The sequence below is a fragment of the Ochlerotatus camptorhynchus genome, unplaced genomic scaffold, assembly GCF_037179485.1.
Source record: "Ochlerotatus camptorhynchus isolate MF236.1 unplaced genomic scaffold, CSIRO-AGI_Acam_v1.1 ptg000124l, whole genome shotgun sequence".
NCBI classification, from domain to species: domain Eukaryota; kingdom Metazoa; phylum Arthropoda; class Insecta; order Diptera; family Culicidae; genus Ochlerotatus; species Ochlerotatus camptorhynchus.
This window is the reverse complement of record NW_027040614.1, coordinates 2,613,615-2,629,130: the sequence shown is the minus strand read 5'-3', so window position 1 is coordinate 2,629,130 and position 15,516 is coordinate 2,613,615. Positions and strand designations below refer to the sequence as shown.

General features: G+C 39.2%; 1 protein-coding gene across 1 annotated transcript in view; it reads right to left on the bottom strand.

The window, feature by feature from the left end:
- Positions 1-2,266: 2,266 nt before the first annotated feature.
- The window catches only part of Oamb (Octopamine receptor in mushroom bodies), a 401,035-nt gene continuing 387,785 nt past the window's right edge, over positions 2,267-15,516 (bottom strand). Inside the window, exon 7 of the mRNA XM_065220322.1 lies at positions 2,267-3,536. Within this exon, the coding sequence (XP_065076394.1) occupies positions 2,641-3,536 (896 nt within the window). The 3' untranslated portion in view covers positions 2,267-2,640. The remainder of the gene's footprint in view (positions 3,537-15,516) is intronic.

Sequence of the window (15,516 nt, the reverse complement as noted above, 5' to 3'; positions counted from 1 at the left end):
AACCATTCCTCGATACATTGTTGCAAAGATTTGCTTTGCACTTCATTTTAAACGTTTACGCACGAAACAAAACAAAACTGCATAACGAACACACTTAGAAATTATCGCCGACTTCGGTAATTTTTACCGAAATCTGAACAGCTGAACTTTTCGGTAAAATTTATGCAATTCAATTCAATTGCTTTTCAGCTACTTTGAAACTAAATCTCCTCTAAAATGACAAGATTTGATCATTTAAACAAGGTTGAACATGTTTTGATATTATTTTCAAATTCAATAGCCTTTAAAATGAATTTACCGAACACGGAAACAAAATCTTAGTGTGAAGAGCTCTATGATGGTATGAACTTTTTTCACGGATGCCAGTAAGATCATTTATTTTTAATGGTTGCCAAAACAACTTTTGGTGCCTCTGCTTATCTATGGAATCTATAGTATATTTAATGTTTAGTTGCCTATTTAACATTCCCTAACTCGATGAAAATCCCACTTTTCCACATCCCATACAAATTACCTAAATTTAGCTCCGCAACAGAATATTCTTCCTAAATCCAAGTCCCCTTCAATATTGAGTTTTGGAAAGATGGCTGTACTGTGTATTCGCACTTTCGAGTGTCAAAATTCGCTTATAATTTCTGGTGTTCTAAACCCCGTGCAGCCGATGTAGATATTCACCAGCGGCGTGTCTCTTTTGGACAGTGTAGATTTATTCATGACATTCCGTTGAAGGGAACAAAGATCAAACATAGAGGAAGTAGCTCAACACTAATCTAACCCGTTACCTCCTACCAGGATAAAAATAATCCAAACAAAGCGGGCAAAGATAAACAAACTTTCGACTTCCGGCTTCCTACCCTTCCTGACTTTCCAATCTAGCCCCTTTCACAATCACCCAGACGGCACAACATGCCATCCGAAAACTTGGCAATAATCCACTCACGTTCATAGCAGTAGGCTGTGCTTGGCGGGAAACCACCTCAGACCCTACATTTATGCAACAACCCAAACACGGTGGCCCTCATCGCCAATCGCCACATCCATACATGAAGCTTTTGAAGTTCTAACGCTTTCTCCTCCTCCGACGCCGACCGTCCAGAATGTAATGTGATGTAATCGCAGTAGGCGTTAGCTTCGATCGTATCGCCAAGCCAAGCCAAGCGTGGTGAATAATGATTGCCCGCACATGGCCTGCCTGATGTGCAGCTATTTTGAAGGTGAGCATTCCTTCGGATGCATTTTCGATCCGCCAAAAAAAGTTGCAATGAGGTAAAACTTTTCCTTACGACACAAAAATAAATAAAAAAAACATCGATTTACGTTGTCTTTCTTCTGCTTTCACTGGAATCTCTCTTGGTTGAGTTGAACATAATCACCGACCGTCTGACCTAATTTTAAATCAATCTAGATGTTCCTAACTACCTACTATGGCCTAGAGTTGTCAGTTGGAATTTATCTTTTTGTGCTAAATTTCACTACGATGTTTTTCCTTCTACCATATTTTTTTTTTTTTTTGCTCTTGTCGCTCTTCTATAACTTTCTCTCACTTCACTGTTTGCTTGTGCTTTTACGTGTTTAATCCTTTATTTTTAGTTTTGATTCATAAAAATATTACCCGTATTACCCGTGTATTATTTACACAGTTTAAACTTTTAAGTCAAGATGCTTTTCCACTTCGGTTCTCACTGTTTTCCTAACGAGATTTATGTTTATGTTTGTTTCAAACTTCCCGTCTTCTTCTTCATTTTCCCTTCGCCTTGTTTACAACTGTCCCGCTGAACTATGTATATACTCTGTAATAATGCGGGAGGAACGTTGAACTGCGGACTTCTCTCGATTTATGATAAAGTTTGCTTTCCACTTACCTTGCGGCTTCGGCTCCGGCATTGCGATGGAAGGGCTTTTTTTTTTGTTTTGGACCAGGAAGGAGAATGCTTGGAATGTTTGATGTTTACAGTTTCTTGTTTTCCCATATCGCATTTCGATGTCTTCCGGGAAAGGGGATTATCCGTAAGGCGATTGTTCCGGCGACGTGATGATTGTTTACATCATGCTGCCTAGCAGTTTCTACTCTAATCTAATCTAGTCGCATGGAGTTTGGCGGAAAACAAATAGGCACAAAGTAGGCTTTGAACGTCGTGAGCGAAAAAGTTGTCAAAGCAAATTACACGCAAAATTTAATCTGTTTGAAATTTAGCACACTGAATCAATCGCCGAAACGTCACCCTTCGTTGGAAATCCCCTCCCCCCTTACGAACTGTCGCAGAAATGTAGCAATCTCCTACCCCAGAAGGATCAAATATTTGCCCTCGCCAGACTGGTATCGGTCAAACTACTTTCCTTCCCACCTTCCGACCCTCTGCCTCCTAAGCCGTCGTCCCTGCCGTGCCCGCTTCCTGTTCCTCCGTACCCCGCGAACCCAGGGCTCTCCATGACCAGCGGATGGCAGATGTCGTACACCGGCACACGACTAACCACTCTGCCCGGCGACGACGAATCCGCCATAGGCGACACCGCCGTCGACGTCGTTGCCATGCCACTCGTCACCGCCGAAGAAGCATTGGTAATACTGTTGCTGCGGCCTCTCCGCACACCCGTACCGCCCGGACTAGAATTCGAACTCAGGCTCGGCGCAAACGATCGTCATCTGCTGTCGGAAAGATCCCCGATCGGATCGCTGTCGTCCCCAATGGACTGTGCCGCCGCCGATGGGGAAATGCTAGGCGTTCGGGCCCCGTGCATCCGGATCTGCGACATGTCCGAACCCCGGCGACTGGCCGGCCGTTGAATCGCTTCAGCCGAGCAGAAGAACCGACAAATCAACCGCTTGAACGCGAACCGGAAGTCCTTGGAGAAGAGGGCGTAGATCATCGGGTTGATGGCCGAATTGCAGTACCCGATCCAGAAGACGATCGAAAACAGCAGATCGTTGATGCAGTTGTCGCAGAAGGGCCGTATCAGGTACATGGTGAAAAACGGAAGCCAACACAGGATGAACAGGCCCACGATGATGGCCAGCGTTTTGGCCGCTTTGGTTTCCATCCGGAAGCGCTTGACCTGAGCTTTGATGTTCCGCTTTCCCATCCGTTTGCTGGAGCGTGGCGACAGCAGACTCCGGCCCTGACCATCGACCGTCAAATACTGACCGCTGCTGCTCTTTTCCTTGAAAGGCCTTCGGAAGATGTGCGACGCGTTATGCTCCCTGCCACCATTGGACGAGTAGTGAACGGCGTACAGCAGCTTGCTACCCTCCCCACCGGAGGAACCCTGGTTGAGGTTCTCCGTCGAAGGGTAGGACACGGAAATTTTGATCTTTTCATGATTCTTGCAGCGGGTTGTGTACCGCGACAGCCGTTCCGGCGAGGCACTTCCGATGCTGGTGGTGGTACTGTGGGTGCTTCCGTTGCTGTGCGGTGACTCGTGATGGCCGCCGACGCCACCGAGGGCTGCACCCGGAGCCCCGTGGGCACTGGCCGTCGAACCGCGGCCCCGGTGGATCCGCAGCGTCAACCGGTTGTCATCGAAACGGGTGCCCATGCCTGTATCGGTGGGGGTGAGAGAGGGAGAAAGGAAAGATGGAAATGAGGTTAGTTGAATCGTTCGTTGAAGGGGTGTCAGTTCGTTGCTTTAGTAGCGAAGATTGCAAAGTTCGTAGGGTGAAAAATGGTGAAAGATTCACCAATCGTTTGTTTATGAGTGAGCAAATAAGAATACAGTAAATTGTCAAATATTGGGCTTATAGCCCAAGTAAAATAAATGTAAACGTCGTATTCTAAAGAAACTTTTTCGCTTGTAGTAAACAGTAGCCTGCTCTCTTATCAAATGTTCTTCAGTGGATGAATTTGAATTCATCGATGCACTCATCGATGCTCTGGGTCACTAACTGATTGACAGCATGTCTCGCTTGGACGAGTCCAGTATTCTCCTCTAAAGATTCAAGTGAGAATTTTTGTTTTTGGTTTCAGAACTATCTTCTCCCAGAAATTTGGAGGACCTCCACTGATATCCAATAGAACCTTATCTGAAAACCTAGAGAACCACTGCTGAGATTGTGTAGAAGTTTTCAAGAAAATTTTGTAAAATCTCGCTTGAGATTGCGAAGAATCTCCTCTAAGATTCGCGATTATTCAGAAACGTAGATTTTCTTTTTAGATTCTGGAGAATCTTCTCTGACATTCTGGGGAATGTCCTCTGAAATTCTGGAGAATGTTTTCTGAGATTCAGGATGAGCTGCTGTTTCCTCTAAGATTTTGGAGAATCTCCTACCAAATTTCTGGATAATGTCATCTATTCTCCTCGGAAGCTCTAGAGAATATATTCTAAAATTTTGGATACACTTCTCTGAGATTTTGGAGAAGCTTGTCTGGGGATTCCGATAATCTTCTCCAGGGTTCTGGATAATCTCCTCTGAGATTTTATGGAATCTCATATGAGATTCTGAGGAATTTTCCCTGAAATTCTAGTTAATTACCTCTGATAATCTTCTTTTGAAATAATTAAGAACCTCTGGAATTTTGGCGTTTTTCTTCTGATATTCAGGACAATCTCTTCTGGGATTTATGAAAAATATCTGAGATTTCGGGGAATCTCTTCTGAGATTTCAAATTTTTTTGATTATCTCCTCTGATATTCTAAATAATCTCCTTTGAGATTTTGAATAATCTCATTTCGGACAATCTCCCCTGTGATTTCGATTTCTCTCCTCTAAGATTTTCGCGAATCCCTCCTGAGGTTCTGGACAATATCCTCTGAGAATTTGGATTATCTCCTCTGAGATTGATGGAAATCTTTTCTAAAATACTTGAGAATCTCCTCTGAGACTCTGTTAAATCTCCTTTGAAAATTTGTAGAATCTCCACCTGTATTTTATACATAACAATCTTCTCAGATTTTGAATAATCGGCTCTGAGATTCTGGAAAATCTTGAAGTTCAGCAGAATCTCCTCTGAGAACCTGAAAAATCCCCGCTGGGATTCTGCATAATCTCCTCTGTCATCTTGAAGAATCTCCACTATGATTCTGGATAATGACCTCTGAAATCTCATCTAAGATAGTGAAGAATCGTCTTTGAGGTTGTGGACAATCTCCCTGCGAATCTAGACAATCTCGTCTGAGATGTTGAAGAATCTCTTCTCATATTTAGGACAATCTTCTATAAGATTTCGGACATTCTTCCGCTGAGATTGTGATAAAACTCTTCAGAGTTTTGGAGAATCTCCTCTGTGATTTTGAAGAATCTCGTTTAAGACTCTGGACAATCTCCACTGATATTTTGAATAATCTTCTCTGAAATTCTAGACTATCTACCCTGCGATTTTACAGAAACTCTTCCGAGATTCTGGATAATTTCCTCTGAGACTTTCGATGACCCTTTTCAATATTCTGGATGGTCTCCTCTGAGATTATTGAAAATCTTCTCTGAGATTTTGGAGAATCTCTTAAAAGATTTTGGAGAATCTACGCTGAGATTTTGGAGAATCTCTGTGGAGATTTCGTGAATCTTCTCAACATTTTGGAGAGTCTCCATTGAGATTTTGGCGAATCTGCTCAAAAATTTCGGAGAATCTCTGAGATTTTGGACAATTTGCTCTAAGATTTTCGACAATCTGCTAGGAAGATAATTTCCTCTTAGATTTTCGAGAATCTCCTCTGAGATTTCGTAAAATCTTTTCTGAGATTTTGGAGGATCTCTTTTAACATTGTGAAGATTCTCCACTGAGATTCTTGAGTATCTGCTCTACCATTTTGAAGAATCTCCACTGAGATTCCGGAGAATCTGCTCTGAGATATTAAAGAATCTTCTCAGAGATTTTGGAGCATCTTTTCTGAGTTTTTGAGGAGTCTCCTCTACCATTTTGAAGAATCTCCACTGAGATTCCGGAGAATCTCCACTGAGATTCCGGAGAATCTCCACTGAGATTCCGGAGAATCTTTTCTGTGATTTTGGAGACTCTCCGCTATGATTCTGGATAATTTTTGAAATTCTGAATCATCTCTATTGAGATTTTGAATAATCTCTACTACGATTTTTCTAATCGCCTTTAAGACTCTGGATTATCTCATATTATATTTTGAATAAACTTCTCTGAAATTCTGGAAAATCTCCTTAAAGATTCAGGACAATCTCCTTTGAGATTCAGGATAATCTCCTTTGAGATTCAGGAAAACTCCTCTGAATTTTTTTTAAATTTCCTATGAGATTTTGGAGAATCTCTTTGTAAATTTTGGAGAATCTCCATTGAGGCTTAGCAGAATCTCCACTGAGATTTCGTGGTATCTCCACAGAGAATTTGGAGAATTCCCTCTGAGATTTTGGAGATTCTCTTTGAAGATTTTGGAGAATCTTCTCTGAGATTTTGGAGAATCTCTGTGGAGTTTTGGGGAACCTTCTCGACATTTTGGAGAATCTCTTCCGAGATTTTGGCGAATCTCTTCAGAGATTTCGAAGAATCTTTGACATTTTGGACGATTTGCTCTTAGATTTTGGACAATTTGCTCTGAGATTTTGGACAACCTGCTCAGAGGATAATTTCCTCTTAGATTTTAGATAATCTCCTCTGAGCTTCTGACAACTCTTCTGAGATTTTGGATGATCTTTTCTAAGATTATTTGTTATCTCCTCTCAGATTTTGGATAATCTCTTTTGAGGTTCTGAAAAATCTCTTCTGAGATTCAGAAAAATCTCTTTTGAGATTTTGGAGAATCTCCTCTGAGATTTCGAAAAATCTTTGAAGAATTTCCACTGAGATTCCGGAGAATCTGCTCCAACATTATGAGATTTTGAGATATCTCCTCTACAATTTTGAGGAATCTCCACTGAGAGTCCGGAGAATCTTTTCTGAGATAATGGAAAATCTTTTCTGTGATTTTTGAGACTCTCCTCTATGTTTCTGGATAATTTCTGAAATTCTGAATCATCTCTTTTGAGATTTTGAATAATCTCCATTATGATTTTTTTAATCTCCTTTAAGACTCTGGATTATCTCATATTATATTTTGAATAAACTTCTCTGAAATTCTGGATAATCTCCTTATAGATTCAGGACGATCTCCTCTGAGATTCAGCAAATCTCCTCTGAGATTCTCCACTGAGGTTTAGCAAAATCTCCACTGAGATTTTGCAGAATTTCCACTGAGATTTCGTGGAATCTCCACTGAGAATTTGGAGAATTTCCTCTGAGATTTTGGAGAATCGCTTCTGAGATTGTGGACCATCTCTGAGATTTTGAACAAACTGCTCTGAGATCTTAGGTGATCTTTTCTAGGATTCAGTATATTTTTTTCCTAAGATTTGGAAGAATCTTCTCTGAGATTTTGGAGACTCTCCTATATATTTTGAATACTCTCCATTGTGATTTTTCAAATCTCCTTTAAGACTCTGGATAACCTTCTCAGAAATTCTGAATAATCACCTTAGAGATTCAAGACAATCTCCTTAGAGATTCAAGAAAATCTCCTCTGAGATTTTGTCGAATTTCCTCTGCGATTTTGGAGAATCTCTTTAGAGATTACGGATAATCTCCTGAGATTTTGGGGAATCAATTTGGAGATTTTGGAGAATCTCCTCTGAAGGTTTTGGAGAATCTCCTCTGAGATTTTGGACAATCCGCTCTGAGATCCTGGATGATCTATTCTAGGATTCAGGATAATTTCCTCTGAGATTTTGGGGAATCTCCTTTGAGTTTTTGAAAACTCTTCTGGAAATTTTAGATAATCTTTTCTAAGATTCTGGGTTATCTCTTAGATTTTGAATAATCTCCTCTAAGACTCTAAGAATTTGGAGAATCTCCTTTGTTATTTTGGAGAATCATCTCTGAAATTTTGGAGACTCCTCACTGAGATTTTGAAGAATCTCCACTGAGATTCCAGAGAACTTCTCTGAAATTTTGTCTAATTTCCTCTGCGATTTTCGAGAATCTCTTTGGAGATTACCGAGAATCTCCTGAGATTTTGGGGAATCTAGTTGGAGATTTTGGAGAATCTCCTCTGAAGGTTTTGGAGAATCTCCTCTGAGATTTTGGACAATCCGCTCTGAGATCCTGGATGATCTATTCTAGGATTCAGGATAATTTCCTCTGAGATTTTGGGGAATCTCCTCTGAGTTTTTGAAAACGCTTCTGGAAATTTTAGATAATCTTTTCTAAGATTCTGGGTTATCTCTCAGATTTTGGATAATCTCCTCTAAAACTCTAAGCATTTGGAGAATCTCCTTTGTTATTTTGGAGAATCATCTCTGAAATTTTGGAGAATCTTCACTGAGATTTTGATGAATCTTCTCTGAGATTTTGAAGAATCTCCACTGAGATTTTGAAGAATCTCACTGAGATTCCAGAGAACTTCTCTGAGATTTTGTCGAATTTCCTCTGCAATTTTGGAGAATCTCTTTGGAGATTATGGAGAATCTACTGAGATTTTGGGGAATCTAGTTGGAGATTTTGGAGAATCTCCTCTGACGTTTTGAAGAATCTCCTCTGAGATTTTGGACAATCCGTTCTGACATCCTGGATGATCTATTCTAGGATTCAGGGTAATTTCCTCAGCGATTTTGAGGAATCTCCCCTAAAATTCTGAACACTCTTCTGAAATTTTGGATAATCTTTTCTAAGATTCTGGGTTATCTCTTAGATTTTGAATAATCTCCTCTAAGACTCTAAGAATTTGGAGAATCTCCTTTGTTATTTTGGAGAATCATCTCTGAAATTTGGAAGACTCCTCACTGAGATTTTGAAGAATCTCTTCTGAGATTTTGAAGAATCTCCACTGAGATTTTGAAGAATCTCCTTTTTGACTTTCATGATCATGTTTGGAGAATCATCTCTGAAATTCTGGAGACTCTTCACTGAGATTTTGTAGAATCTTCTCTGAGATTTTGAAGAATCTCCACTGAGATTCCAAAGAACTTCTCTGAGATTTCGGAGAATCTCCTCTGAAATTTTGTCTAATTTCCTCTGCGATTTTCGAGAATCTCTTGGGAGATTACGGAGAATCTCTTGGGAGATTACGGAGAATCTCCTGAGATTTTGGGGAATCTAGTTGGAGATTTTGGAGAATCCTCCTCTGTTTTGACAATCCGCTCTGAGATCCTGGATGATCTATTCTAGGATTTGGGATAATTTCCTCTGAGATTTTGGGGAATCTCCTCTGAGATTCTGAACACTCTTCTGAAATTTTGAATAATCTTTTCTAAGATTCTGAGTTATCTCTTAGATTTTAAATAATCTCCTCTAAGACTCTAAGAATTTGAAGAATCTCCTTTGTGATATTGAAGAATCATCTATGAAATTTTGGAGTCTCTTCACTGAGATTTTGGAGAATCTCCTCTGAGATTTTGAAGAATCTCCTCTGAGATTTTGAAGAATCTCCACTGAGATTCCAGAGAACTTCTCTGAAATTTTGTCTAATTTCCTCTGCGATTTTCGAGAATCACTTTGGAGATTACGGATAATCTCCTGACATTTTGGGGAATCTTGTTGGAGATTATGGAGAATCTCCTCTGTTTGGACAATCCACTCTGACATCCTGGATGATCTATTCTAGGATTCGGGATGATTTCCTCTGAGATTTTGGGGAATCTCCTCTGAGATTCTGAACACTCTTCTGAAATTTTGGATAATCTTTTCTAAGATTCTGAGTTATCTCTTAGATTTTAAATAATCTCCTCTAAGACTCTAAGAATTTGGAGAATCTCCTTTGAGATTTTGAATAATCATCTCTGAAATTTTGGAGTCTCTTCACTGCGATTTTGGAGGATCTCCTATGAGATTTTGAAGAATCTCCTCTGAGATTCCAGAGAACTTCTCTGAGATATTGCAGAATCTCCTCTGAGATTTTGGAGGATATCCTCTGAGATTTCGGAGAATCTTCTCTGAGATTTTGGAGAATTTCCTCTGAGATTATGGAAAATCTCCAATAAGGTGTTGGAGGATCTGTTCGGAGATTGTTTCAATTCTCCTCTGAGATTTTGAAGGATCTGTTCTAAAATTTTCGAGTTTTCGACTCTTTTGAGATTTCGGAGCATCTTTTCTGACATATAGGAATCTTTTCTGAAACTTTAAGGAATCTTTGCTGATATTTTAAAGAATCTTCTCTGGATTTTGGAGAATCTCCACTGAGATTCCACAGAATCTCCTATGTGATATTGGAAATCTTCACTGAGATTATAGAAATTCTCAACTGAGATTTTGGACAATCTCCTCTGCGATTATGGAGAATGTCGTTTGAGATTTTGAACAATCTCCTCTGAAATTTTGAAGGATCTCTTCTAAGATTTTGGAGAATCTCCTCTGTGATTTCGAAGAATTTCATCAGAGATATTGGAAATATTTTTGAAATTTAAAGAATCTGAGATTTTAAAGAATCTTCTTTGATAATTTTAAGAATCTTCTCTGGATTTCGGAAAATCTCCACATAGATTCCGGAAAATCCCTTCTGAAATATTGGAGAATATCCTTTGAGATTTTGGAGAATCTTTTTAGAGACTTCGGAGAATCTTTTCTGTAATTCTGAGAATCTCGACTGAAATTTTGGAGAATCTCTTCTGAAATTTTGGAGGAGCTGCTCTAAGATTTTGGGTAATCTTCTTTGAGATTTCGGAGAATCTCCACTGAGATTTTGCAAAATCTCCTCTGATATATTGATGAACCTTCTCTGAGGTTTTAGAGAATCTTCTCTGAGATTCTGAATAATCTCCTCTGAAAATGTCAATCATCTTTTTTGAGACTTTGAATAATCTCCTATGCGATTTTTAAGAATTTTCTCTAAGACTGTGGATAATCTTAAAAAATGTGAATTTTGGAGGATCTCCTCAGAGGTTTTGGTAAATCTCCTCTTGATTCTGGAAAATATCTCCCGCGGTTCTGGAAAATCTCTTCTGCGATTCAGGCGAAACTCTTCAGAGGATTTGGAGAATCTCTACGGAGATTCAGGAGAATCTCCTCTGAGATTTTGAAGAATTTCCTCCGAGATTCTGGATAATCTCGTCTTAGATTCGAAATAATCTCCCTTTAAAATTGTGGAGAATATCCATGTAGAATATCATCTGAAATTATTGAGAATCTCTATTGAGATTCTGAAAAATCTTTCCTAAGATTCAGGAGAATCTATCCGGAAATTTTAATGAATAGCCTCTGGGTTGTTGGAGAATCTCTTCTGAGATTTTGAGCTTCTTTTCTGCGATTTTGGATAATCTTCTCTAAGACTTACAATAATCTCCACTGGTCTAAATGGTCTTCTCTCAGATTTTTGATAATCTCCTCTGAGATTCTGGATAATCTACTCAGAGATTTTGGATAAACTCCTCTGAGAATCTTAGGAATCTCCTTTGAGATTTTGTGGGGTTATTCAAGAGATTCTGGACAATCACCTCTGCGATTTTGGATAACCTCCTCAGAGATTTTGGAGAATATCCTCGAAGATTCTGAAAAATCTCTTATGTGATTCAGGAGAATTGCTTCAGAGATTTTGGAGAATCTACTCTAGATTTTGAAGAATTTTCTCCAAGATTCTGGATAATCTCGTCTGAGATTCAAAATAATCTCCTTTTATAATTCTGGAGAATATCCATGTAGAATATTATCTGAAATTATTGGGAATCTCTTATGAGATTCTGAAATTTTTTTCCTAAGATTCAGGAGAATCTATCCGAAGATTTTAATGAATATCCTCTTGGATGTTGGAGAATCTCTTCTGAGATTTTGAGCTTCTTTTCTGCGATTTTGGATAATCTTATCTGAGACTTACTCTTAGATTTTGGATAATCTCCTCTGAGATTCTGGATAATCTCCTCAGAGATTTTGAAGAATCTCCTCTGAGAATCTTAGGAATCTCCTTTGAGATTTTGAGGGGTAATTTAAGAGATTCTGGACAATCACCTCTGTGATTTTGGATTACCTCCTCAGAGATTTTGGAGAATATCCTCGAAGATTCTGAAAAATCTCTTATGTGATTCAGGAGAATCGCTTCAGTGATTTTGTAGAATCTAACCTGCGATTTGGGGATTCTGCATTAACTTCTCTGATATTAGGGATTCTGCACTATCTTCTCTGCATAAGAATCTTTGAGATTATAGATAATCTCCTCTGAGGTTGAGAGATTTAGGAGAATCTCTTCTGAAATTTTCAGAGAATTTCGTTTGAGATTTTGAAGAATCTCCTGTGAGATTCTAACTAATTTCCTTTGCGATTTTGAATAATCTCTTCTGTGATTTTGAATCATCTATGAGATTCTAAATTATCTCCTCACAGATTGTAGAGAATCTTCAATCACAGATATTGTGGATGGTTGGTATCACTCTAGAGAAATATAAGAATATTCATTAATATACTATGGAAGAGCTCCGTTGCAATTGAAAAGAACTCTTCCACAGATACAATATATAATTTCCAGTAATTAAGAAATACCTCTGAAGAACCTCTGCAGACATTGTGGAGAATCTTCACACAGTTTAACGAAAACGGCCACGGTAATTGCAGTAAGCCCTTCTTAGAGATTGTGGAGAATTTCCACAAACATGACGGAGAATCTCAACAGAGATTGTGAAAGACGTCCCCATGAATTGTAGATAAGGTCCCTAGAGAATAAGAAGAACTTCATCAGATATGCAACTTCCACAGACATTGGGTTGAACCACCACAAACATTGTGGAAAATCGCTACAGAGCATATGGTGGTCCATAATAGATAAACTACTTTCCAAGGGGTATTGTAGACCATTTCCAGAAAATCCTCCAAAGAGTTTGAAACGGAGTTTGATGAGATTCTGGAGAATTTCCACAGGAAATGTAAACAATCTCCACATACCTAGAATGTGGATAATCTTCACAGACACGGTAGAGATTATCCACAGATTTACAGATAATATTCACAGAGATTGAGAAAAACCTCCACAGAGGTGGGGAAGGATCGCTTAAGAAAAAAATATAGAATATTCATGACGATATTTTGGAGAACCTCCATGAAGATTGGAGAAAATTGGAGAAAATCTCCTAGCATACTGCATTCCACATAAAATGAAGATAATATTCATAGATATTGAGGAGAACCTCCGCAAAGATAATGGAGAAATTCCATCAATAATATGAAAAGTCTTCAATTTTCATTTTGCGGATTTCTTCCACACATAATGACAAATATATTCTGAAGGACCACCGTAATTTCTGCACAGGTTCTGGAGAATCGATAACTCGCGAAAAACCTCCACAGAGATTGTAGATAGCCTCCGTAAAAGTTGAGTAAAACCAAGGCAGATATTGCGGAAAACCTTCTCAGAGATTGAGAGCCCCATAGTGAGGAATTTCCATATAGATTCTGGAAAATCTCTACAAATCGTAGAAGATCTTCTCAGATTGTGAAAAATCTCCACGTAGATGGAGGAGAGTTATTTGAACCTTCTATATTTTCCAGCGATTCTACACCCTTTGAAACAGGCTTGGAATTGCTCGTTACAGCTAAAATCCTACTTTTAGAATTCTGAAGCTAAGAGATAATAAAGTAATAATTTGTACATGTAAGATGCAAGAAGAGGAGGTAAAGTTTGTGTATGACAAATCTGGAAGCGAAATTGGCAGGTTTTATGTGGTCATACACAAACTTTACCCCCTCTTCTTGCATCTTACAAATACAAAATATCGTTATAATATCTCATAGTTCCATAATTCCTAAGAGTAGCATTCTTGCTGTAACGAGCAATTGCGAGCCTGCTTAGAAATAACTATTTTTACAAGTGACGTCTTTCAACGTAAACAAACATGTCATGTAAAATTAAGTGTTCCGAAACCCAAACATGTCCTACTCGAAAAAAGTGCGATCGATTGAATTGAATTGACTGTATAGAACCTCCACAGAGATTGTAAAAAGCCCCCACAAACAGCCATTGAGATAGAGGAGAACCTCCTTTCCCATACAGAATCTGTATTAACTCCACGGTGAGACTCTGTACGACGTCTAACCCTCAGCAATAAATCGTCATCTTGCTAAAATTAATGCTTGAAAAAAATACCATCCTTACAAATGTTCTCATCAAAACCGATCACCAAACCGTTGAAGCGTTCCTTTACTGCCGACATCGCCTCCCACTGTGTGCCCTTATCTTCCATCCATCCATCGCTTTCATTCAACTTCACCGTACAACGTAACCTCCGAAAGTATCACGAAATGTCAATTTCCCAACATAAAGCTGTCATCGTGCCGCTTGTTCAATGTAAATAAAACCATCTTACCCCCGGCCCACACAAACACGGATTGTGTGACCGTTTTCTAAATACCATTCTATTTATGAAAGCGACGATTCGATTCTCTATTGCAAACTTTTGCCACAGAAATAGGTAGGTATCCACTCTCCAGAAGAAAAAAAATGACAAATTGCGTGGACCCATCCCATGGAAAAGCAAAAAAAAAACTAAGCGTAAGCAGATTTTCGCCTTTCTCCGATCGCCCATTTTTGTATATAAGTTCATATTCATAAAAGGAAAAGACCTCCGACATTTTTTCCTTTCATTCATTCTGCCTTTGGATCGATTTGAGAGGAAGGTTCCGCCTCATCCAAAACCGAAACAAGTAGCCCAAAGTCATCAAATTTGTAATCGAGTCCTGAATAAATAAAGCACTCTTCCTGTCTCTCTCTCTGGTTCGTTTTATAGCTACTCTACGCCAAAATGCCGGTGGCGGTGGATTTTGAATTGATTTTCTCAAGTTTTCTTCGTGGTTTCTTCTTTTTTTTCTCTTGCCCATCTCCATTTGCAATCTCATCGGATGATTCGCTTGGATGATCTTTAATAAGGATTTGTCCGGGTTTTACCGAGCAGCTGCCTACTGCTACTGATGATTTATTCATAAACGTCATGTAAGCTCATTGTTCATGTATGACACATGGCAAGCGTACCGCATCAGTCATCGTCACCATGGATGCATTTATTTATGAATGGCTTTCCCTCCCCCCTCGACGACCCTTTAAATGCCATCTGCTGGTGACGTGCTTTCATCGATTTGATTTGAATAGGATTTGTCTCGTTGTTGTTCACCTATTCTGATTCAAATCAAATGTCAAACGTCATTTACAACAGCCCACCCTCTTGGGCTGTAAACCATTTGCTAAGTTAAATTTAACTCGTGGTTAAAAGTGACACTTCGAAAGTTATTTTCTATGTTCGAAAATCTGTCTGTCGTGCTGTCGATCGACCGGTTCTCGAGCCACGGTTGTCAACATTTAACTTGTCTTTCAGAAATAACCATGCTCGGATAGCAGGGTTAACCGATAATCAAACGTTAAAAAAAATCGCCGAATGGTTCAGAGCCTTAGCAGCCCACAGCAAATCCCCATCATCGATTGCTTTGTTATAGGGGAATTTACGTATTTGCGGCAACCTTAGCAGCGACCATCTTTCTATAGCCTTTTTCTCTAAAGAACGCACACATATGCAGTGTTGATTTGTTTACAATCCTTTGCTGCCATCTGCTCTAACAATTTCAATCGAAAGAATTGTCCAAAACTGTTTTGAAACGCTTTTACAAAGCACCAAACTTC